General features: G+C 44.2%; 1 protein-coding gene across 2 annotated transcripts in view; it reads right to left on the reverse strand.

The window, feature by feature from the left end:
* Window positions 1-549: 549 nt before the first annotated feature.
* RSPO3 (R-spondin 3) overlaps window positions 550-26,126 on the reverse strand; it is a 162,997-nt gene continuing 137,420 nt past the window's right edge. Inside the window, exons 2-4 of one of the 2 annotated variants that reach the window (XM_029596679.1) lie at window positions 10,684-10,875; window positions 7,260-7,406; window positions 550-2,181 (exon numbers count right to left, since the gene is read on the reverse strand). In XM_029596679.1, the coding sequence (XP_029452539.1) occupies window positions 1,898-2,181; window positions 7,260-7,406; window positions 10,684-10,765 (513 nt within the window). In that variant the 5' untranslated portion in view covers window positions 10,766-10,875 and the 3' untranslated portion in view covers window positions 550-1,897. The remainder of the gene's footprint in view (window positions 2,182-7,259; window positions 7,407-10,683; window positions 10,876-26,126) is intronic. The other variant, XM_029596678.1, reaches the window with a different exon arrangement.

The following is a 26,126-nucleotide window of genomic DNA, read 5'->3' on the forward strand; positions in this document are numbered from 1 at the left end:
AAGAGAGCAATATTCAAAACCAATTGCCTGGCTAAATTGGCCTGTCTGAAAATTGCCTCCTCTTTCTGGCCGAAGAGACTTGCAGGCTTGCACAGTGTGCGCTCTTAGCGGGGGGGTTAAAGAGGTCTTTCCGAGGGAATAAAACAGTGCATGTGAGATGGGATTTTCAAAAGCACATACCCCCATCCCCCCCAAATGGCAGTGCACACGCTAGACACGTCATAATTTTCAAGGAGAAACTATTTGGGTAGCTTATAAAGTTTGTGCAATAAAAGTATCGGCATATTTTGTAACCATGTGGATTATTTGAAAATTGCCCCTTAAAACTCAGGAAGCCACTCCAGCCTGTCTGTCTGTCTCAATTTAAAGTAGCGCGTGAGGGATTTCATAAAGAGAGAATACTTGTTAGCATCGTACAGAGCTGTATACATCCAATAGTGCTATAAAAATAGGTGGATACCACTATACTTCTCCAAGCAAGAAGCATGGAACCAATAGTTTTTGGAATTTTATTATTATTATTATTTTTTTTTAACGATATACTTGTTTACAAGTCAAGAGATCAAGAAAACTTTGCATGATGGGATCAGTATGGTAGGGTGGGGAGAATACATTTTATTTTTCAGGACCCACTGGATCTTTACAGTACTCCATGCCCCCTGTAAAGGATGTGCCTGTGCACTGTGGTTAGATGGACTGATCCATTGTCCATGGAACTCCCCACTAGGAGGTGCTACAATGGATCATTCCAACAAAGAATCTAGTGACCCCCCTAGAGAGTTCTGGAAGGTATTGTTGTGTCGGAGTTGGACACCAGAAAGAGAGAGCAGTCTCTTTCCTCTTCCTTGCAAGTGGTTACAGGAAGAGCCCTAACAATATTGGTTCTGTTGTGTTGCTGCTGAGGCTCAACTGACTCAAAGAAAAGGGGTTAGTGAGCTGTTTCTCCATTCTGTCCAGACTTCCACTTCGGGTTGCCAACTCTCGACTGTCAAATTTACGAACGTTTGGCGTTGCTGTTTAATATCATCACTGATGGTGTTTACACAAAGGCAACTTTTATTGTCATCCTTCACCATTAGAAAAACGGAGAATGTGCTAGCACATAAGGATCCATCTACGCCTACCCAATTTATTTCCTGCCTCAGTTGCCGTCTGAAGAGAGTAAAAGGCCCTGAAGCAAAGCTTTCCCCCTGTTTGGAATGGACCGAGGGCTGTAGCCAAGGCATGTAATAAATTGTGACAAGGCTCGGCAGCCCCCCACTCCAGCCCCCTATCCATGAGGACAAGGGAAAGAGACCACATATTAAAAATGAATATTTTGTCTTGATTACTCTGTCTTTCAGCATGACTTTGTTTTATAACATTCCTTCTGAGACATTCTCAAAGTTTCACAGCCTCCTCGCCAATTTTATAGGACAAAGGAAATCTCCCAGAATTATACTGAATACCATGTGATTAGTTAAAGAAGGGTAACTTTTTTTCCCTAAAATCTCAGAATTTATTTTTGAACTGCCATGTTGACGTGTGTTCGTGAGTGCCGTGGGTCTTGCCCGGAATCGTTTCGGGCAGAGGATACAGACTTCTCGACTTTGCTCACGCTCCTCTTCCGCCTCGCCGCAGTGTTTCCCAACCCTCTCCTGGAGCCCCCACCTAGCCGTTCGGGTTTTCAGGATTGCTGCGATGAATGGGCAAAATCTCTCGTGCATATTCATTATGGATTTTGTAGACAGTACACACACCCTCATCAGCAAACTTGTAGTCATGCTTTTATACCCTGCTAATTTAGTATCGGAAATTAAATTTCATTTGTCATTTGGCTGCTGTTTTCGTGTTTAAGAACCCTGGGAAACCGGCCTCACACCACCTGAGAGCAAAAGGGCTGCATCTCTTTTTTTTTTCAAGCAGCCAGATGACAAATGACTGTGGTAGTTACTGGAACATTCATCCCTGTTGCCCGGTAGTTGTAAAAAGAAAGGAAGAAACCTTTTTCTCTCTTCTGACATTTCTTCTTTTGCACTATGCACTTCCTCGTCTCGTTTAGAGGCGGGCATGGGTTGCCGTGCGCTGAAGGGGACTGGACGGCTTCTCGGATTCTCGTTTCATTCCCTCGTTTGAAGCCACAGGTTTTCCCCTTTTTTGCGCAGGGGCTCCAGGGACTCCAGTCGCCGACCGTGCAGTGCACTGCAAAGAAAGAGAAAAAAAAAAAAAAACAGGTAAGCACGTTACCTTTGCCCATTCCCCATATGCCTGTACCAAGTCGGACGCGAGGCTTCTCGGTCACATGAAGATGTGACCGCAGACTGGGCCTCTTCAAGGGGGTGGATGGACTGCCTGCAGACACCGTGCGCTAGGAAAGAACAGCACGTTTACCACCTTGCTACCAGAAACAGTCCAGCTCAACAGAAACAGGGGTCATAAAAGCAAGGGATGAGACGTCAGGGACCCACGTGTTCAGGATCTGCTCCACCCTTGAGCCTGCACATCTCTGCTTTGGTGCAGTTCTTTCCCCCCCACACGCACTTCTTCTACCACACGTTTGAGCGAGAACATTTAAAGCGAGCATCTGAATAATATTTCTTTTTGTAGCTCGGGATTTTTTTTCTGATGGGGGCGGTATACGTACTTTGCTTTTGTGGTCTGGTTATGTAGACGTTCCGGGTAGCAGACGGGACTTTTAAATTTAAATACTCTACACTACTTTTCAAAGCGAAATTAGGTACATCCAAGTTGGTGTAGAACAAATTAAAATATCACCAAAAAAAAAAAAGATAAATTCATAATATATTACTGGTATCCTAAAATAAAATAAAAACAGTTCCAACAAACATCCATTAAAATACATCATATAGTGCATAGTAATACATTGGCTTCATTTTTACAGCGTCGTAGCTCCCATTAATGGCTATTAATCAAGTTTACTTAGGGAATAGCCACTGCTATTAATTGCATCAGTAGCCTGGGTTCTTCTTAGTGTTTGGGTAATTGCCAGGTTCTTGTGGCCTGGTTTTTGGCCTCTGTTGGAAACAGGATGCTGGGCTTGATGGACCCTTGGTCTGACCCAGCCTGGCAGGTTCTTATGTTCAATAGGCTAATAAGAAATAAGGCACAGCCCCCACTTGCCCATCCCATCTAACCTGATCTTCCTCCACCCCCCCGACTCTGACCCTGAAATATGCAAACAAATAATACGCCCACTTATATTGTTCTTGTTACATACAGGCAGATTTTAAAAGCGTTGCGCGCACACACGAACAGCCCCCATACCCGTCTGTGGGCCACGCACGAGCAACGCCAAGTTTAAGAAGCCGCGAAGTATGCGTGCACAGAACAAGGGGGCGGGAAGGGGCGGGGCAAGAGCCGGATTTTAGAAAAGCTGAGCATGGCAGACATCAGTGTCTTACCCGGGTAACTTTACTGCTAGTCCTGATGAGGAGCACGTCTACAGATCTCACGTTTTAAGGGGTTTTCAAGACTACGCGGGAAGAGAGAGCGAGTGAGAGACAATATGAAACTATATATATATCTACCACTGTAAGACGGGAACTTTCAGCTCAGGGTGAGATTGAATCATACGAATCTTATCCAAACCTTTTTTTGAACCCAATTTCACTAACTGCCATAACCACATCCTCTGGCAATGAATTCCAGACTTTAATTGTGCATTGAGTGAAAAAGAATTTTCACTGATTTGTTTTAAATGAGCTGCTTGCTAACTTCATGGAGTGCTCCCTAGTCCTTCTATTGTTTGAGAGAGTAAATAACCGATTTTACATTTATCTGTCAAGTCCTTCATTCCCTTCCCCATGGCCAGGGTGCAAGGGTCCGCAGCTCACCAATGTAACACTGCACCCCCCACCATACCCACCCTGAGTTGAAAGTGCCCCTCTAACAGTGGCAGATATCTCTCTCTCTTCCACCCTCCCCCACCCCCATAAGGACATGAAAAACAGTTTTTTTTCCTCATGTGAGCATATGCGTGTAAAAGCTGCTAAAGCGCCGGTGGCAATACGCGCGGGATATTTACTCGCGCTATCTTTTTAAGATTACGCACGGAAGGGATATTTTAAATGATGTGTGCGCATGTGCGCGCAGGATATAAAATTGCAGCGTATCTCTGCTCTGTGCCAATACGCGCGTTTATGGGTAGGCGTGCATTCTTACAATAGCCTTTAAGACAGTAAGTTATGCCGGCTTGCGCCAAGGGACGCGGCTGTTTTATAAGGTACGCGTGTATATGTGCAGGTGATAAAAATCGGCTGTACACACGTACATGCGCGCGCTAGTTTATATGGATGCGCGCATGCGCGGGCAAATGACAGCTCTACTGTGTAAGTGGGGGGGGGGGGGAGGGGAGTATTGCTAGGGACACTCGCTGACGCAAATACCCTTTCCCCCAGGTCGTTCCAAGTTCACCCTGGTAAAAGCTAGGACTTCCTAACCCCCCCCTAGCTAGGTAGCCGTCCTTTTACCCTATTAGTCCCGTCCCTTCAAACCCCACTGACTGGCCCTGTCTTTTTAATTTTAAAACCTAGACACCTTCCATAGCAGAGGTAAAGTTACGCGGTGGGGGACCCAGGCATGCGCTTACGCAAGCAAATACTCGCGCGCCTATTTCAGGTTTGCGATTCGAAATGCCCATGTCCCACCCAGGCTCTGCCCATCCCCTGCCCCTTTTTTGGGGGGCATTTTAAGTTGTGCACGCACCCGTGCACCTTTTAAAATCCGCCGGGTACGCACTGGCCAGAGACACGTGCATATCTCCCAGCTTTTGCATTCACTTACTCCCTCAGCTTTGCAAGCCTGACCTCCCTGAACGAATGGTAATAACATTTTTTTATTTTTTTTCCAAAAGACCAGATTGTTGGTCTTTAGACTTTTTTGGGAGTCGTACTGCAGAGGGGTTAGCAAGAAAGGTTTGTCTTTTTGGCAGAAGGTAATAAGATGATCTGCTACTCAGTGGCTTTCCCTGAGGCAGTGGACAAAATGAAGAGGAATCCGTGAGGAGTGCTCGAGCGCTCGACAGCTAAGATTTAATGCAAAGAAGTACAGAATTATGCACTTAAAATACAGAAATTCAAGGAAGAAGCATACGGGAGTAAGAAACCAGGTGCCAAAGGGATACCAAGGTGCAGAGGCAGAGGCAAAATCCTAGAAAGCAGGACGTGATAATGCATCTGTACGGGTCAATACTGAGACCTCACCTGGAGCACTGAATCCATAACCTTTTAAAGGATATAGCCAGAGGCAGTCCGGAGAAGGCCTATCAAAATGAACCTGCCCTAAAAGTGCTATAAAATGAGGCTTAAGGACCTAAACGGGCTGACAAGGGGCAGGGCAATAGGAGCAACCTTGAGTGCCAAGCCAAGGGGCACTGAGCCAGTCCGCAAGCACGCGAACCAAAAAATGAAGAGGGTTGGTGAAAGCAGCCCTTGCCATTTTGTCCAGCAACTTTCATGGACCTAAATATGTAGACCTTTAAAAGAGCAGAGGGGGAAATATTATAGAGAACTTCAAATACCTTGAATACTCAAATATCTGATAACTGCAGTATAAGCAATGCAAAGTAAAACATCCACTGTTACACCCGAGCTTCATGAAATGAAGCTCGGGTGTAACAGTGGAAAATATTTTATGGGAAGGGTGGTAGATGCATGGAACAGTATCTCAGTGAAGATGATGAGACCAAGGCAGAAACAGAATTGAAGAGGATACGGGATGAGCACAGAGGATCCTTGGCGGCCAAAATCAAGAGAAGGGAAAGTCGGGGATCGGGTAAGGTCTATGGCATTGCAAAAGGGAAGGAAGCTGGGCAGACTGGGTGGGTCTGTGGAGTTGCCATGGCAGAATTAGTTGGGCAGCAGCTGTACTTCTGGCAGCAAACGTGAAATATGCCTGCCCGCCTGCGATCACAAGTAAAGTTTACTCCTTCATTAAACCAAGATTTTGTTCCACTTATAGACCTCTTTCAAGAATCTACGTCCTTTCAGGGTAACTTTGATATAGGTCCATATGTATGTGGACTAAAATAGCTTAATGTGGGAATAGAATTATTTATATTCTCTGGTATGCTGGCGTATTTTTATTTAATGGACGTATCTGCATCTCAGAAGAGGACTACATTTTCTTTTCTGAATATGTATTTGCTGCAGTTCAGGCACTGTTCCTTCTTTGTTAATGCCAGGACTGAGACAATGTGCACTTGTGGTCCTCTTGGTAGCTAAGTCCTCCTCCACGGGCTTCGTGTTTAGATCAGAAACCCTCACCGCAGAGGAGGTGCCGTATTACTGCCCAAGGTCAAAAGAAGTGCCAATGGAGTGATGCGGTGGCCAGCAAGGGGTGGAGAGGTCAGCCATGACCGTGTCTCTTCCTGGTCTTAAGCAAGGCCTAACAGTGGCTGACAGTGATGTCTTTTCCTAAGGCCTAGATTTATCAATCTGCAGTAAATATCGCATGCGATGAGATTTGTACAATGTTCTCTCAATCTAGCTTGATGGACTCTCTGCCTGGGTAACATCAAGCTAGGTTGAGAGAACACTGCACAAATCTCATCTTTGTGAGCTTCCTCACTCCGAAGGACATCAAATCTTCACAAGAGAGCACTGTTCTTTTCGTACGTCTCACTCTGCATGTAAAAGTGGCCCCTAACCCCTACACTACTACCTAAACCTCACCTCGAGTTACGAGGTAGGCTTCCTATAGTAGCATAAATAGCTGCTATGGTGCCACCCCCAGAGGCTCTCTCTCTCTCCCTCCCTCCCTAACCCCTCCCTTTTCTCCTCTCCCTCTCCTCATCTCAGGCCTTTCCCCCACTCTCCTCCCACATTTCAGAACCTTTTCAGCCTAAACATGCCCAAAATGGAATTTGCGAAAAAATCGCAAATTGCGTTATGGGCATAACGCATGAGATCGCACAGCTTAATGCAATTGAAGAAGGTGTAGTTATTTTCAGCGTTAAAACTGTGCAATATTGTGCGTTATGGCTTTGCAAAGCCAGTCCACTTTTGCGGAAATCCCGCCCACGACTCCTCCCCAATCCCTCCCCTTTAAAAAATTTGCATCGCACCATGTGTTATGGTGCTTAACACATGCGAAAACGCCATAAAGCGAGTTGATAAATGACCCTGTAAGCTTGGGCTGGTGCTAGGTACCATATTGTAAGTACTAGGGCAGTCTGGCACCCAGGATGTTTCCAGCCCAGTAAAAATATATCACCTACAACTTTATAAATGTTGACAATCTCAGCTTGATATTCCGCTTACCAATACTGCTGCACTCCATAGTGTGATTGTTGTTTTCAAACCCCTCTAGGCAGGTTTTAAGGCACTTTCCAGTGTGCAAGTAGAAGCCACTTTTACACTTTGTGCAGAAATTGCTATTGAAGCAGGTCTCACAGTCAGCTTTGCATTCTGGAAGAGAATAGGAGAGAGAGAGAGAGAGAGAGGCATAAGCACAGGCTGTGAGTCCCACAGATCACCAGCACCCTTTGAATATATCCAGTTATCTGTCCATAAAAGGCTGGACAATTTCAGACTTGAAGCAGGTCTAAAGTTATCCAGCTGACTTAGCCAATTTTAAACTATAATCAGCTAAGTTAGCCAGATAAATGAACTCCTTCCCTACATACCCCTGGAATGCCATTTTATTTATTTAGATTTATATTCCGCTTTTTGCACTTTAAAATGGATTACATTCAGGTATTTCCCTATCTCCAGAGGGCTTGCAATCTCCTGTTTTAGTAGATTTGAAGCTCCCAGAGCTCTACCTGGGTAACATCAAGCTAGATTGAGAGAACATTGGCCAAATCTCATCTTTGGGTGAGTTTCCTCACTCCGAGGGTCATCAAATCTTCACAAGAGAGCACTGTTCTGTTCGTAGGTCTCACTTTGAATGTCAAAGTGGCCCCTAACCCCCTACACTAATACCTAAACCTCACCTCGAGTTACTAGGTGGGCTACCATAGGGATACAAATACCTATCTAGGAAGAAGACATTATGGCTAGGCTCGCTCTTGCTCGTTAACAATGGTCCCCCAGTGGTTGAATGCAGGAAATACATCAGGTCTGGCACTTATTGCAAAGTCTGCAAAGGTTATTGCAATTTGTGCTAACTTAGCTCTTCACATAGGTAATTAGTGCAAATTGTGATAAAATGTATATTAGCATAAACCACACCTCTTTTGCTAAATCCAGGCCTAAGTTTGTACCTGAGGCAATGGAGGGTAAAGTAACTTGCCCAAGGTCACAAGGAACAAGAGTGGGACTTGAACTCTGGTCTCCTGGTTCATAGCCCTCTGGTCTAACCACTAGGCTACTCCTCCACTCCCATCTAATCTGCTCAATCTGGCTTGATTTTAGCCGGATAGTGACTTATCTGGCTAAAATCTAGTCGGATAAGTGGCTGTGTATTCAAAACCTTGCCATTTAGACAAATAACTTGTGAGTTATCCATCGTAATGGCTTTGAATATTGACCTTAAGAATTTTTGCCTGACTCGGAAGATCCAGGTGATCACACAGTCTCTTCTCTTTTTTCAGCTTTCATCGGGAAAGAAAAACCTCCAGCACATGATAAATTGCAACTTTCTTGGAAATGAGAATTCCTTATTGACTTCTCCAACTCCCAATATGCTAAAGGTTTTGCAAGGATCCGACCTGTTGCTAGTAGTGTCTTTTTACAGGAAACTCAGGGTAAATTTTTTATTAGGTTATATTTTTCCTCAAAGCTTGCTTTTGTACAAAAATGTCTTTGACTGATAAGTGTTAAGTGTAAGGGACATTGGGTCATCGATTTTGGGCTTATCCAGTTACTAAAAGGAGCTTTGGAGAAAGTCATTAGACTCTGCATATAGGGTCACTGGTGCTGAACCTAAAGGAATTCTTGTTGATGGACTGCGGGGAGCTCTCTTTAGAGACAGTTATGTTGACTTAGGGTAGGGAACGTTCCCCTGCTAGGAAAGAAATCAATATTCTAATGTTTGCTGGATTTGGAGCCACTTTCGCTGACACACTGGAGGAATTTTCTTCACAGAGTTTGCCGATTTGAAAAATATGTGGAAAAAACGGATGTGTCTAAGAAACTGAAAACGTTCCCAAAAACCTGGGATCAGTACTTTTAATCCTTGCTGCTCAACAGGGCAAGGAGTACAATACTGAATGATTATTAAGGTTGCAGCTCTGATCCTAGGTATCTGTATTAATGTATTAGTAAAAACCTCTTACGGTTATTGTTTCCATAATATATTCAGGTATAAACTCTTCTTAGGGAAGGGAGCGAGGTTGTTAGTGATTGTATTAAAGTTTCTTTCTTTGGTAAAGGCGCTGGGAAGAGTTAACCAGCTATTGTGCTTATGTACTGTCGTTATCTAAAATAAAAAACAGATTTCAACTTAAAAGGATTGATGGCTCTTCTTCTTTGTTGGGCAATGTGCCTCTTCAGGCTATGTCCATGTGTAACCATGTTACTAAAAATAGTGCAATTTGAGGTAAATTTTCATAAGATGTGCGCATAAAAAAGTAGAACAAGATGTATGCGAGTGTGCAGTATTTTAAAAACTGCAACATATGCACGTATATCGGTGACCGAGAATAAACTTGTGCGTGTAAAAAAAAAAAAAAGGGGGGGGCGGGCCATGGGCATTCCAGGGCGGGGCCAACAGTTAAACACATACAGGCCGATTCTGTAAGAAACGCGGGAGAACGGGTGCTCCGTGTTGAGCACCCGCTTTCCCGATGAGCGCCCAGCCACCTCTCCTATATTTAAATGAGGGGTCGCGCTAAAAGGAGGAGCTAGGTGTGATTACGCACCCGTAACACATTCTTGGCCCAGGAGAGGTGGCTCTGTCAGCAGGTTCAGGAAACCAATGCTCAATTTTATGAACGTCGGTTTTTGAACCCGCTGACAGCGGTCGCTTAGGAAAACGGATGCCAGTAAAACTGAGCGTCTGTTCTCCGGCACTTTATTTATTTATTTTATTTTACATTTTTGGTTCCTCCGACTTAATATTGCTAGGATATTAAGTCAGAGGGTGTACAGTATTTTTCTGCTTTTCTGTATACTGTACACTTGGGCAGGCGTTAATTTATGAGTGTAAAATGTGCAGATTGGCCGCACATTTTAATTTTTTAATCCCAGGCAGGCGTAACTTGTGCAACAAAGGTGGTGGTGGTGGTGGTGGGGGTTTAGATAGGGCTGGGGGGGTGGGTTAGGTAGGGGAAGGGAGGGGAGGGGGGTGGAGGGAACGGAGGCGCGTGCCGACCTCGGATTTCAATAGATACGCACGGATACGCGCGTATCTATTGAAATCCGGCATACTTTTGTTTGGGCCTGCTGTGCGAACAAAAGTACGCGCACACGTAGTTTTATAAAATCTGCCCCAGTGTGTGTGCAATCAGTTGCAATTTAAAGTGCATGTTAAGTCGTATCAAATTTGCATTGAATCTTTGTATTTAACCTTGTACTTTAATTTTCTGTACTGACTCTGAAGACTACGGCTGGGGTAACTAACACTATATAAGGCCTGGGTGCACATGATAAATGGTTCACGGATACAGCTGTGGTGCCTTGATTTCTGTCTGACACTAACTACTTTCTTTGGCTGCAAGAATCTCACAGGTCACAGAGCTATGACCACGATTGCAGCACACGTCTCAGATGGGACCTGTAAGACAGGAAGAGAGTCGCTTACTTGTACACTTGTTTTTTTCTGGCGATCGCGTCCCGTAGTATCCACTCGGACAGGAAGGGAGACAGACCCCGACTTGCTTCATACCGTTCCTCTCAAGCACAAAAAACAGTCGGGGCTTGCACGACAAGCACCCATTGTAATCGGAGCATGTGGAGCATCCTCCCGGGCAACCTTGACTGACGTGGGGAGGCACTGGGGAAGCAAGCGAAGACAAGGAGAGGAGATTAAAAGAAGCCAGAAGTGTCCTGGAGGCACGGCTCTGAAATACAATCCGACCGGCTGTAAGGATTGCTGGCTGACTTGCTCCGCAGGACCAGATGGACCGTCCTGTTTCATTTCAGCGCCAACTATGGCATGACAGTCGCGCAAAGGATTACAACAGGGACGTGACTGACATCTCCCCCTAGGCAGTGAAGAGTGACTGATGTCTGTGGTGGTGGCCTCAAGATCCTGAAGCTTGTCAAATCCCTCTCCCCCCCACGATTTATCAACATTTATTTATTTATTTTTAATTTTTATATACCGAAATTCCTGTATGAAATACAAATCAATCCGGTTTACATGGAACGGCTAAATCGCCCGGGGTTTATATAAATCGCCCGGGGTTTATAATTATTATACTAATAATTTCTCCGCTATCTCAAGCCTTTCCTTCCTTCCAGCAGTCTATGCTTCCAAGTTTAATTTCCCTGTTAAATGTAACTTTGTTCTTCGTGTTCAACCTATTGTTTTTGGTTACTGTTCATGGTTCAGTTCCCCAATTCAATGTAAACCGATCTGATATGGTCTCTACCATGAAGGTCGGTATAGAAAAGTGTTAAATAAATAAATAAATAAATAACTGCCCAAAGCTTTTACATAAAACGGTTAAATTTACATATAACGATTAAAAACAGTAAGTCTAAGTTTAACAATTAAACAGGAAAATGCCTGGGGCATTAAGAACATGCCTAACGGCTTTACATAAAAATTAAACAGTGTACTCGTCACTGGTTAAAATGAAGACAATTGAATAGGGTAGTGGAGGGGGAGCAAAAAGGAGAGCAGTAGCTGAATGCAACCAGGGAATGAATACCAGGAAGGAAGTTCAAAATTGAAAAGGAGGTGTAGAAGGGAGGAACGAAAGAGTGGGAGAGATCCGGTTGGGTAGTTGAGAAGTAGGACTAACGTGGGAGGGAGGAGATCGATACCGAGGAAGGAGGAACTTGGGGGGGGGGGGGGGAGAGAGGAAGAGGGGGAGAGTAGGAGGACGGCAAGGGGAGAAATACCGCCTATAAAGAGAATCAGCATAGTGAGCTTAAGGAGATAGCACTTAAATTAAGGTATCAGAGCAGGCACTTAAATTAAGGTATCAGAGCAGGCACTTAAATTAAGGTATTATTATTATTATTATTATTATTGAAAGTCTTCTTGCTGCAAGAAACCAGAACGTTTGACACACTGCTCATCTTAACTTCTGCTTTCAAAGCAAAAAGCTAGCTCGTAATTCTTGCCTGAAGGGTGGCCGATTTTTTGAAAAAACCAACTTTCCACTCAAAATGTCCAGATTCAGGACGTGGCAAAATTTCTAGCAGAAAGTTATTTGCCAGCTTTCGCAAGTAGGAAGAGCCTGATTCAGTAAGGCTTTTCTGCCATTCTGTGTCTATGGGAAAATACCTTGATGAATCAGGCCCAAAGGATGTCACATCCCATGCAGGTCCACAGTGTAGTACATCGGGACTGGAATAATATTTAGGAAACTTAGGGGCAAAGGAATCTTTTGCCTCTGCTTTTTTTTTTGTTATTTTCCTTGTTGTTCTGGAACCTTTTTCCTTATTTTGCTCCTTCAGGGGAATTTTCAAAGAAGTTACACTTGTAAATGTCACTCAATATTGCGTCAGTGTTCAAAAGCCATTTACCCCTGTTAAGCGCACTTTATGTGGGTAAAACCTATGGGCAATTCAATAGCATATATATTGTAGCAATTTCCCAAAGCCTCGTACACGCATACAGCCTGATTTTAAATGGCCGACACGCGTAAAACATGGGGGTCACGCATGTGGCTGGGCCTTGTGTGCGCGTTTTAAAAGGGGCTCAGCCGCGAACGCGTTACTCTCGTTATGCGCACAAGAGCCGGGTCGAAGAAAGGGGCGGTCCGGGGGAGGGGCGGAGCAGGAGGCACCAGTACAGCAGCCATTTGCTGCTGTGCCAGGGAAGCGCACGCCGACAGTCGGCCGGCGCGCCCAAGTTGTTTCTGCTCCAGAGGAGCAGCAACTTAAAAAACAAAACAAAAAAACCCTGAAGGTACGTAACAGTTAGGGGGTGGGGCGGAGAGGGGAAGGGGAAGGGAGGTTAGGGGAGGTGGAAGTGAAGTTCCCTCCCAGTCCGCTGCTTAATTGGAGCGGACTGGGAGGGAACTGGGGAAGGGCGCGATGCGTCGCCGCTCGAAACTTGCAAAATTCTACCCCCCCTTGCGCGTGCCACCCCGGATTTTATAACATGCTTGCGCCGGCGCGCACGTGTTATAAAATCGTGTGTCCATGTGCGCGTGCCTATGTTTTTAAAATCTACCACTTAAAGTGCATTTACACATGTAAAACCCAGTTTGAAGCATGCAAATGCTTTTGAAAATCAGGCTCATACATTTTTATCTCTTTCTATTACATTTTTTTTCTTTTTTTTCTCCTTTGCTTTCACTTCTCCCTTTCCTTCCTTCCAAGCATTACTTTATTTGATTTTAATATAATGTCTTTCCAAATAAAATCAGTGGTTCGCATTATCCTTACCTCTCCCAGCTTTTCCTCCCTCCAGGCACTCTCTCAGCCTTCCACCTTCTCCCCCTGGCGCACACCCCATCTCTTCTTCTCCGCTGCTGGCACACTACTACAGAGTTTAGTGATAAAGGCCTGTGTCCCCTACTAGCGATGGCAGTAGAGTCTTGGGTCAGGCCTCACTGGCTGCAGAAGCGACTTCATGGGTCGGGCGGGTCCCCAACATCAGTGACAGTGGACATTGCCTCTCAGACCAGGACCGTGACACGGGTGGTGTCTTCTTCTTCACCCAGGTCCAGCCCCACAGGCATACACCATGTGTCGTATTTTAGATGTCTGGGCTGCCTGGCAGATCCTCCAAATTGCTCAGTCTCATAGTACATTATCCATTTCATTACAATATGTATGGCCCTCATCCCTTTTCAATAGATGCAGAGTCACTCTTCTAACATCTGCAGCTGGGTGGAGAAACATACATTTATTTATTTAATTTATTTATTTATTTATTTATTTAATGCTTTTTTTTTATACCGGTATTATTAGTTGCATCATACCGATTAATATTGGAACTGAGGGTGGAAATTACATCAAACAGGTACAAGAGATTGGACTACAGAAACAAAAGAGTAAGTAGCCGAAACTGGCAAGCAAGAGCAACATCCATTGTAAAACTAACAAGTAAAAGAACATGCCATACTGGGTCAGACCAAGGGCCCATCAAGCCCAGCATCCTGTTTCCAACCGTGGCCAATCCAGGCCACAAGAACCTGGCAAGTACCCAAAAACTAAGTATATTCCATGTTACCATTGCTAATGATAGCAGTGGCTATTTTCTAAGTCAACTTAATTAATAGCAGGAAATGGACTTCTCCTCCAAGAACTTATCCAATACTTTTTTAAACACAGCTATACTAACTGCACTAACCACATCCTCTGGCAACAAATTCCAGAGTTTAATTGTGCGTTGAGAGAAAAAAAAACTTTCTCTGATTATTTTAAATGTGCCCCATGCTAACTTCATGGAGAGCCCCCTAGACCTTTCCAAAAGAGTAAATAACCAATTCACATTTACCCATTCTAGACCTCTCATGGTTTTAAACACCTCTATCATATCCCGCCTCAGTCGTCTCTTCTCCAAGCTGAAAAGTCCTAACCTCTTTAATCTTTCCTCATAGGGGAGTTGTTCCAGTCCCCTTATCATTTTGGTAGCCCTTCTCTGTACCTTCTCCATCGCAATTATATTTTTTGAGATGCGGCGACCAGAATTGTACACAGTATTCAAGGTATGGTCTCACCATGGAGCGATACAGAGGCATTATGACATTTTCCGTTTTATTAACCATTCCCTTCCTAATAATTCCTACCATTCTGTTTGCTTTTTTGACTGCTGCAGCACACTGAACCGACGATTTCAATGTGTTATCCACTATGATGCCTAGATCTTTTTCCTGGGTGGTAGCTCCTAATATGGAACCTAACATCGTGTAACTACAGCAAGGGTTATTTTTCCCTATATGCATCACCTTGCACTTGTCTGCATTAAATTTCTTCTGCCATTTGGATGCCCAATATTGCAGTCTGTGATGTAGCGCAGCCTGGCCGCAGGCAGGAGCTGACAAGCTACCATAAGAGCAACAAGAGTACCAGAGCCAGACAGCAGGGGGCGCAGGGGAAGAGGAGAAGAACTACGAATCCCCTGAAACACCACCAGACAGGGAAGGAAAGCCTGAAGGCGAACAGGTGGCAGGCATAGACGTTAACGAGGCAGACACCGATCAGTCCATGGAGGTGGAGGAAGAGGGCGTGCCCCCTTGGTGGAACTGGCCACAAAAAGCCAGCTCTTCGGAGTCAGAGGAGGAGGAGATGGAGGTAGGTTCAGGGATAGAGGAGTCCTCCAGTTCATGCATGGATACGGAGTAATCCAGGTGGAGGGGTGAAGTATAATCTTTACTCTAAAGGGGCCTGTGGTGTTGGGGCTTGTAATAGTCCTGAGCAGAGGAGGTAAATGATTGCTCTGAACTAGCACTGCTTGCAAGGGAAACAGAGGGCTGGAGGGGGAGGGGACAGACCCCATGTAATGCAGCCAGTTGTTACTTATTAAACTGCTTTGAAGGAACTATCCCTCTCTCTGTGTTGTCTCTGAGGATTGGGGGGACTGCTTACCCCCAACCCTGCTCGAAGGGAACCCAGAAGCCCAGCAAAACCAGGGCCAGCAGAGGCACAGACTCAAGGAGTTACATGAACCCTACGAACTCCAGGGACCGGGGCAACTGGTGGCGACTCGGACCTGGAGACGGAAGAGCGGCGTTCGAGGCCTCACGGACGGTGAGCCATCACAAGGTCTTCCTGCAATTTATCACAATCCGCTTGTGATTTAGTTACTCTGAGTAATTTTGTATCATCTGCAAATTTGATAACCTCACCCGTCATTTTCCTTTCCAGATCATTTATAAATATATTAAAAAGCATGGTTACCAGTAAAGATCCCTGAGGCACTCCACTGCCTACCCCCCTCCACTGAGAAAATTGTCCGTTTAATCCTACTCTGTTTCCTGTCTTTTTTTAATCCACAAAAGGACATCGCCACCTATCCCATGACTTTTTACTTTTCGTAGAAGCCTCTCATGAGGAACTTTGTAAAATGCCTTCTGAAAATCCAAATATACTACATCTACCGGTTCACCTTTATCCACATGTTTATTAACCCCTTCAAATGAAGCACATTTGTGAGGCAAGACTTGCCTTGGGTAAAGCCATGCTGACTTAGTTACATTAAACCATGTCTTTCTATATGTGCTGTGATTTTGATCTTTAGAACACTTTCCACTATTTTTCCTGGCACTGACGACAGGCTAACTGGTCTGTAGTTTCCCGGATTGCCCCTGGAGCCCTTCTTAAATATTGGGGTTACATTAGCCACCCTTCAGGTACAATGGATGATTTATCCATTTATCTGAAATTTCATTTTTGAGTTTCTTCAGAACCCTGGGGTGTATACCATCCGGTCCGGGTGATTTACTACAATTTGTCAATCAGGCCTACCACATCTTCTAGGTTCACCGTGATTTGGTTCAGTCCATCTGAATCATTACCTATGAAAACCTTCTCTGGAACGGGTATCTCCCCAACATCCTCTTCAGTAAACACCGAAGCAAAGAAATAGTTTAATCTTTCTGCGATGGCTTTATCTTCTCTAAGTGCCCCTTTAACCCCTCGATCATCTAATGGTCCAACTGATTCCATCGCAGGCTTTCTGCTTTGGATATATTTTTTAAAGTTTTTACTGTGAGTTTTTGCCTCTATGGCCAACTTCTTTTCAAATTCTCTCTTAGCCTGTCTTATCAATGTCTTACATTTAACTTGCCAACGTTTATGCTTTATCCTATTTTCTTCTGTTGGATCCTTCTTCCAATTTTTGAATGAAGATCTTTTGGCTAAAATAGCTTCTCTCACCTCCCCTTTTAACCATGCTGGTAATTGTTTTGCCTTCTTTCCACCTTTCTTAATGTGTGGAATACATCTGGACTGTGCTTCTAGAATGGTATTTTTTTAACAATGTCCATGCCTCTTGCACATCTTTTACCTTTGTAGCTGCTCCTTTCATTTTTTTTCTATTTTTCTCATTTTATCAAAGTTTCCCTTTTGAAAGTTTAGCGCTATAGCTGTGGATTTGCTTACTGTACCCCTTCCAATCATATCAGTTGCCAAATTTCCTTAATTAAATTTATCCCAAAACATTTACACAGGCCAACTTTATAGGAATTGAAAGGGATAAAGGAGAAGCAAAATAATCTCAGTATATCTTCTGCAGTTAAAAATACCATTGCCTTCTCATAAAGTAATTTATTTAATGGAAACATAATGGCATCTCTTCTGTATCATGCATATATTTAGCAGAACTGAAAATAAAACAGGCACCAGGTTGCCCCGGGCCAATAAATGTTGGTGCCTGATATCTGCCAGAAGAATTGGAGTCAGGGAAGGGAAGAACAGTGGCTGCTGGGCCAGAAAAGCCTCTGGTCAGAAAAAACAGCTGCCACTAGGGTAGAAAGAATCAGCAGCAGGCCTGGGATGGGCTGTACAAAGCAGCTGTGGGCCAGTTTTATTTATTTATTTGGTATATTTAGCTCATACCTTCTCACTGTAGGTCAAGATGAGTTACATTCAGGTTCTGCAGGTATTTTCCTGTCCCCAGAGGGCTCATAATCTGTTTGTACTTGAGGCAATGGAGGGTGAAGTGACTTGCCCAAGATCACAAGGAGCAGAGTGGGACTTGAATCCTGGCTTCCCTGGTTCTCAGCCCATTGGTCTAACCACTAGGCTCCTCTTCCACTCTCTTAGGATATCCATAATGAAAATGCATGAGATAGATTTGCATACATCGCAGAGCCAGGGTATGCAAAACTATCTCATGCATATTCATTGCAGCAATCCTGAAAACCCAATTGCCTAGGGTGTGCCTCTGGGATGGTGTTGGGGAACACTGTCGTAGCCCAAAGGGAGCAAGAAGAAACTGCGGGGCCAAAAAAATGCATAAGGAAAACAAAAATAAAAAACTCCCATTTACATGGTAAACAGCCTCAAGAAAAGAGCAGACACATCTGCACCCAGAAAGCCAAGTCAGTCATGTCCCAAGCCACCTTTCGGTAGGATCCTCTTATGTCAGCCTGGATTCTGCTCCTATGAGATCTCGGTGAGAAGCTGGTATACAGAAAACCTCCATGAAAGAATGGCGAGCAGTGGTCATTCCATAAGGGAACACTCGGAATATAGGAACAATGGTCCACTTAATGTATATAGATTAAAAGTATTTTTACACAGCATGTTTGCACAGCTACAGATTCAAGTACAACAAGAGTAGACAAAAGAGCCGAGCAGTAAAAAATCAATATTAAAAACTCCGATTGCACAGAATTCCAGTGTTTTCTGACCTGCACCTCAAAGATCTTCATCAGGGGTGAAATGTTGAATAGATGATGTACAATTTATACCTGGAGAAAACTCAATACACAGTTAAGCTCTGGAATTCACTGCCAGAAGATGTGGTTAAAGCGGCTAGCGTAGCTGGGTTTTAAAAAGGTTTGGACAAGTTCTTGGAGAAGTCCATAAACTGTTATTAATCAAGGTGACTTAGGGAACAGCCCCTACTTATTACTGGCATTAGTAGCGTGGGATTTATGTACTGTTTGGATAATTGCCAGGTACTTCTATCCTGGATTGGCCACCTTTGGAAACAGGATGCTGGGATTGATGGACTCTCAGTTTGACCCAGTATGGCAACTTCTTATGTTCTTAATAACTGTACGAAAATCAGAGAGACTTAATAAAGGTTTCAACAGACGAACCCTCTGTAATTTATAAAGGGGTAGATTTTAAAAAGCATTTACTCGAGCAAAACTGGTTTTTGCTCGAGTAAATACACTTTACTCAAGTAAGTGGGCTTTTCAAAATTGCTACAATATATGCCATTGAATTGTCCATAGGATTTACTCAAGTAAGTGCACTTTACTCGAGTAAATAGCTTTTGAAAATTGCTATGATAGTATGTCACATTTACATGCGTAACTCCTTTGAAAATGACCCCCAAAATGCAGACTACATCCAAATTTCTAGCTTCTCTCATTATTGGAATAACTGTATCCCCAAATGTAATCTGATCATCATTCTTCATGAATAATTGACTCATAAAATAATGTTTTTGTTTTAATGCTTTAAAAACCAATTTATAGTCCCTTAACCAGGTTTGTGTCACTATCATACATTCAGTAAAACTCTGTACTGGTAATATACCATCTGCAGGCTATGTCAAGCAAAATTATAAATCATTGGCTTATATAAAGAAAGGAACATTTCATTTCCAAAAAGGCATCCCAATGGGATGTAAATAAATATTAAATAAAGCCAATTGTAATGAAGACCCTTGTGGGACACCTGTTGAAAGGAATTATTACCCATGACCATTTATTGCTTACAATTTGATAAAAAAACAATACAAACCAGGCTATAATACCAATGAAGTAAACTGATTGAAATCAAGTAAACAACTGATGGTCAATGGAATGAAGCTGAACTAACAGCATAGAATACTTCACACATATCCAGCATAGCTCTCTGCTTCAACGGCAGGGGAGAAAGTCCGATACTTCACGCATATCCAGCATAGCTCTCTGCTTCAACGGCAAGGGGAATGAAGAAAAGTGGATCTATATACAGACAACAACCAACAAGGACTGAATTACATAGTCTGGGTAAACAAATAAGCATGGGTGTAGCTTGCTTATTGCGGCGGTTACTACCCATAACTAATTAAGCTAGATATTTCACTTAGATGCAGTTCCAACACTGCTCTCTACATTAATGGTGGGGGTGGAAGGGAATTAGAACCAAAAGGTTACTAAGAGCCAAGAGAAACAGATAAGTATGACAAAAAAAAAAAAGGTGCGAAACTTGCTGGGCAGACTGGATGGGCCGTTTGGTCTTCTTCTGCCGTCATTTCTATGTTTCTATGTTAGAATTAACTTTATCCACTGCAAGGTAAAAAAATAATCTAACAATGAAACTAATAAGGCCTCTATGCCACACTTTCCTATAAACCCCATCTGATTTTGATCTAATTTCATTCTCCTCCAAATACTGTTCTAGTTGCATTAATACCCTTTTTTTTTTTTAATCTTAGAAATGGTAAACATATTTTAAATTGGACGATAGTTCATTAAGTCAGAAGCTGGTAAATTCTTATTCTAATGGGGTGAATAAGAGCTCTTGTTAAATATGTATTTATTATTTGTGCAATGGTGTGATACATCTCCGCAGCCATGGTAGTCGTTAACCAGAAAGGAACAGGATCTATCGGAGAAATTAACGATTACATTCGTGTGATTATTTTTAACCCATCCTTATTTTTCATATGTCAAAACACCACCCAACTATTCACAGCACTTGACTCCATAAAATTAACTGTAAAACGTTTTCGAGCCCAAAGGTCTTTAAAATCTTTTGGGTCAATCTTTATCCTAACCTTTTTAATCACTTTCGTATGAGAACTATTCATATCTACCACATGTTTCACCAAATAGCATATAACGGCTCAACCAAAGAACGGGACAAACTTCAATGACTGAAATAATTTGTTGAACTAACATTGTATCAGAACATGAAATTACATTTAATATGTGCCACTTGCAATCTGTGGGAACCTCAACAATTTGCCTCATCCAACAGTATTCATAGTATCCAAAAATTGTCATGTTACTGTGCAGGCCAATAAAAAGTAAAGCCCTCAATCAATATAATAGGTGAGTCAGATAGTTACTAATTAGTCAAAACATATCTTTGATCTAATGTAAGAGCAAAAGAGGCATATATTAGACAGAACCAAAGGTTCCAAATTTTAAATGAAAGAGCATCAATATTCTGACTAACTACCAATGGGATCCTTTGGACAGCTATATGAGATTTATAGAAAACCAAAACTCCACCTCCTCATTTTCTTTCTCTAGATTGCCCAACATACATATAACCTGGAGGTGTCATTAAATTCAAAGCAACTAAATCGTATCACTGTAATGTGCTACTACTAGGCTTACTATACACCTCACTCAGACCACAACAAATTTTACAAACACTGCTGCAAGAATTTTGACCGGAAAAAGTAAAAGAGACCACATCACCGAAACCCTAGCCGAGTTACACTGGTTACCTGTTGAGCAGAGAATACAATACAAAACACTTTGCATCATACATAAATTAATACATAACGAAAAAGCGGAATGGCTTAACACAGCCCTCCGCGTACACGTACCAAACAGAAACCTAAGATCAGCGAATAAAGCACTCCTTACTATCCCATCAATAAAGACAGCAAGACTAACTCAAGTAAGAGAGAGCACTATCCTTGGCAGGACCCACACTGTGGAATACCATGCCACTAGTTAAGGTTGCAAAAAGACAACAAAACCTTCAGAAAAGGCTTAAGAACTTGGCTATTCAAGCAAGCCTACAAAACAGAGGAGGGGAAACAGTGAGGCAGGCGAAGTGAGAGGTATGAACAAATAAAGTGTGTAACGATAGTTCTATCTGTTTTTACTCTACCTTCTCGTTCTTCACCAAAAGAGAAATTGACACATAAAGTTAGAATTGTTTTTAAACTGATAATTCCTGGACAGTATTGTATCACAAACCAATTATATCATTTAGAAAACTATGTACCGAATCATTACGGCACCTGTGTAAATTAATATATCTCAGCATCCTTATTTTATGTGCCCTATTGTAAACCATTGTGACGGATCCTTCTTAATGACAGTATAGAAAAGATTTAAATAAATAAATAAAAACTATGTCAAGATTCTGTTGCAAACATCATCTATGGGGGTACATATTCAAAGAATACATGGCCATCTAAGTTAGCCAGCTAGACTTATCAGGCTAATTTAGGGCCTCATTTACTAAGCATTTTCCCCTTAGACACAGAATGGGAGCAAAGATTTAGTAAATCAGGCCCTTAGATGGGTTATTCAGTTGGGCAGCTATGCAGCTGAATATCCCGATAAATCGCTGCTATGGGCCACGTCTAACTTATCCGGTTTACTTAACCAGAAAAGGCTCAATACACTATTTATCCAGATAACTGCCTGATTCACTAAGGGGCGGATTTTCAGAGCCCTGCTCGCGTAAATCCGCCCAAAACCGGGCGGATTTACACGAGCAGGGCCCTGCGCGCCGGGAAGCCTATTTTACATAGGCCTCCCGGCGCGCGCAGAGCCCCGGGACTCGCGTAAGTCCTGGGGTTCTCGGAGGGGGGCGTGTCGGGGGGCGGGCCCGGTCGTCGCGGCGTTTCGGGGGCGTGTCGGCAGCGTTTTGGGGGCGGGTACGGGGGCGTGGCTACGGCCCGGGGGCGTGGCCACGCCCTCCGTACCCGCCCCCAGGTCGCGGCCCGGCGCGCAGGAGTCCCGCTCGCGCGCGGGGATTTACGCCTCCCTCCGGGAGGCGTAAATCCCCCGACAAAGGTAGGATGGGGGTTTAGACAGGGCCGGGCGGGTGGGTTAGGTAGGGGAAGGGAGGGGAAGGTGAGGGGAGGGCAAAGGAAAGTTCCCTTCTAGGCCGCTCCGATTTCGGAGCGGCCTAGGAGGGAACGGGGGTAGGCTGCGCGGCTCGGCGCGCGCAGGCTATACGAAATCGATAGCCTTGCGCGCGCCGATCCAGGATTTTAGCCGATACGCGCGTATCTACTAAAATCCAGCGTACTTTTGTTTGCGCCTGGAGCGCAAACAAAAGTAGGCTATTCGCGCTCGTCTGAAAATCTACCCCTTAGGCTGGATAGATAGCATCGCCCAGTTACGCCTACTACCCACCCACTGACTACACGGCTAACTATTTACCTAGAGAAATGACTTATCCGTTTAAGTGAAATAGCTAGATATTCAGCGGCAGACATTCAGCCAGATAAGTCTGATTTATCTGGATAAATAGCAGTTGAACATCTACCCCTATATCTTTCTCCTGTAAAACATCTGCAAGTTCCAATCCCTTCTTCCTAATCAATTGTGTATTGATATAGGCAAATGAGCAATTCATCACAGGCATTGCCTGAGTATCATGTGCATTCATATCCTTATGCATTGTAGGTGCAGCTAAGCAACAAGTTGCGTCTCTTTATGTACATATCGTTTCCATAGACCACCATAAACACCATGCCCCGTGATAACATCTGTCGTATTAGCACGTTGAACAAATCAAACCTCCCACAATAAAAGACAAGCTCATTAATAAAAGAAACCACCAACTTTCTAAAGGAAGAAACTCATCTTTAATTACATCCAACCTGTAACACGTTCAATCAATAAATTTGTTACTCAGAAACTCATGGCCGCAAAGGGGCTCCCAAAGGAGAAGCCCCTTGGTGACTGCTCACCATGCGGAGGCCTGCCTACGGGCTGCCCCTAATGGGGATGATGCTGGCGACATTGGATGACGTCTCCTGCAGGCAGCACCCCAGCACTCACTGTCTCAAGGAACGCTGGAATTTCAGTGGAATACCAGGTAAAGAGCAATCAAATAACGTGGAATACCAGGTAAAGAGCAATCAAATAACGCGCAGCACGCGGGCTTTTAGCAGCAGAACGTCCTTCTTGCCGGCCAGATATAAAAACCGACCTACGTGGGACTTTGATGGCTGTGACTGGTCAGTTTCTGTTTACGTTTTTTAATGCGTTCCTCCTCTTTTGCAGTGAACATTATTCCTGAGGGAACTCTGCGTTGCACGGTTCTGCAGGATTGGCACAGGATTGCCCTTCTGTGCAGAACTCCGCTTGTGCCCCGCAGAATCGGGTGCCGGGACCAGGAATCAGCAGCAGCAAGGGCGGTGGAGGCCTGCGTGGGCAGAAGGGATGCAAGAGAAGCTCCGGAGCAGCAGTGGGCTGGCCCACGTGGACCGGCAGAGAGTCGGCATTGGCTCATGAAGACTGGAAAAGATTGAGTGTTGCAGCCTCTGCCTTGGCCTGCACGGCTCAAACTAAAGGTGGAGCCTGAATGAGCGAGGTAGACACAGAGCTTGAGGGTAGACAGGAGAGAGAGCTGGGGGGTCTTGCTAAAGAGAGACTAGCAGACAGAGAGAAAGCTAGGGAGGGTCTTGCTGGGAGGGACAGAGAGTGCTAGAGAAGGGTTCAATTCTTATGTGGTTTTCCCGGGAGATGAGAGGAAAATAGAGAGAGAATGAGGGGAGGGGGGGCTGAGCCTGCTAGGGTAGAGAGAGAAATCTGGTGACGGAAAAGAGAAACCAGAGGGGTTTGATATGAGGGGAAGGAGAGATCAAGCATGGGGAAGAGATTCAAGCCATAAGGAGGAGTCAGCTGGGGGGGGTCATTGAGCCTGGGGGAGGGGAAAGCAATCTGGAGGGGGCCAGGCCTTAGGATGGGAAAAATCTGCACAAAATCATTTTAAATACTGCATCTCTGAGTATTAACTTTTTCCTTTATTGTACTGTAAATTATCAGTGATTATATTGTTTAATCTGTACAAATAAAGTCTTCAGAATATTGTAAAGTTTAAAATATTCTGTGCAGAATTTACATTTGTTTTTGTGCAGAATTCCCCAGGGGCAGAACATGTACAAAGGCACAAGATGGACACCTGGAAGCCACTGTGTGTTTGCCGGATGATGGACTCCCCCTGATGCAGAGTTTTTGAAACATGGCTAGCGCTGAGCTCAGATTACACCAGTCCTTCAGCTAAGTAAATTTAATTGGATGCTTAATTGCAAAAAGATTTTAAAAAAGAGGACAGATAGGTTTGGGGGCCTGATGATTATATTTCTAGAGCCACCATTTAGTTATTGGTAGGTTCAATGTTCAGTGTTCCTTTGTTTTTTAAGCAGTGGCTTTGAGTTATATTTGAAAAAAAATGTATGTGTGTGCATATGTGTGTGATTATAATTGTGTTGTCTTCTTGTTATGACCTCTTGTTGATTTCTTGTTGTTTAATCTATTTTCCTACTGCCTTAGGTTAACCCCCTGCCCAGTTTGCCTTCCCTGTTGAAATGTATTGCCAAACCTTCTGTTAACATGTGAACCGGTATGATGTCCCCACTAATACCGGTATATAAAAGTTTCTAAATAATAATAATAATAATATGTGTGTGTGTGTGGATACAATAATGTGCAGCGAAAATCATTACTGAGAGAGTCCTGCTCCAGGTAGCCTGCAGGGAGCAGAAACGGAGGAGGGAGATCTTGCAAGGGCAACCAAAAGAAAATAAAGGGAAGAGGAATAAGGGAGCAGAGGAATTTTCTTCTTCTTTGCAGTGTCTGCTCCAGGGTCGGCCCTCCCCCTTCTGATCCCCACAGGAGGCGGAGGGGGCGAAACTGGAGCAGACACTGCAGATGGCAGAAACAGCAGGGGAGGGACTGGGCAAGAAAGCAGAGTCCACTCTACCCTGTCCCCTTCCTTCAACAGGAAGTGAGGGCTGGAGCAGAGAGATGCAGCCTGCGATCTCAGGTGCCTGGATTCAGCTGAGGGCAGAGTTAGGGAGGAGCACAATCAGGGAGGAGGAGAAGAGAAGGTGCAAGAGAGAGGGGGAGGAGTGAGAGAGGATGAATGTGGGAGGAGGTGAGGATGAGTGGCATTTGGCGAGATGAGTAGGAGGCTGAATGCTAGGGGGAGCGTGAGAAGTGGAGGTGAAAGCAGTTTTGTCCACCTGAGGTAATGAGAGAGAGCCAAGGGATGGGGTGCATGAGAACCATGTTAGAGGAGGGGATGTATACGGAGCAGTGCAGGGGCACAACACCTGGGGAAGGGTGCAAAAGAGCTGTGGTAATGAAATGAGAGGGAGGAGAGTCTGTGTATTGGGGTAGGGGTGAGACAGAGGTGTATTGTGTGTGTGTGTGTGTGTGTGTAAGAGAGAGAGAGAACGAGCCAAAGATAGGGAAGGAGAGTGACAGAACCAGAGGTGGTGAAGTGGGGGATGGTGACAAGTGGTGGTGGGGGGCAGGAGAGAGCCAGAGGTAGTGTTTAGGAGTTGGAAGGGTTTGAGAGAAAGAGGAGTGATGGGGGGGGTCGGTGAGTGAGAGACAGAAGGGGTAATGGGGGAGTACGTATGATAGAGATCCAGACAGCATATTGAGTAGGGGAAGAGGGAGTATGAAAGGGGATGACTGGGGGTGAAAGTGAACCAGAGAAATGGGGAGAAATATGAGA

Source organism: Rhinatrema bivittatum, chromosome 3 (assembly GCF_901001135.1).
Source record: "Rhinatrema bivittatum chromosome 3, aRhiBiv1.1, whole genome shotgun sequence".
In the NCBI taxonomy this organism is placed as follows: Eukaryota; Metazoa; Chordata; class Amphibia; order Gymnophiona; family Rhinatrematidae; genus Rhinatrema; species Rhinatrema bivittatum.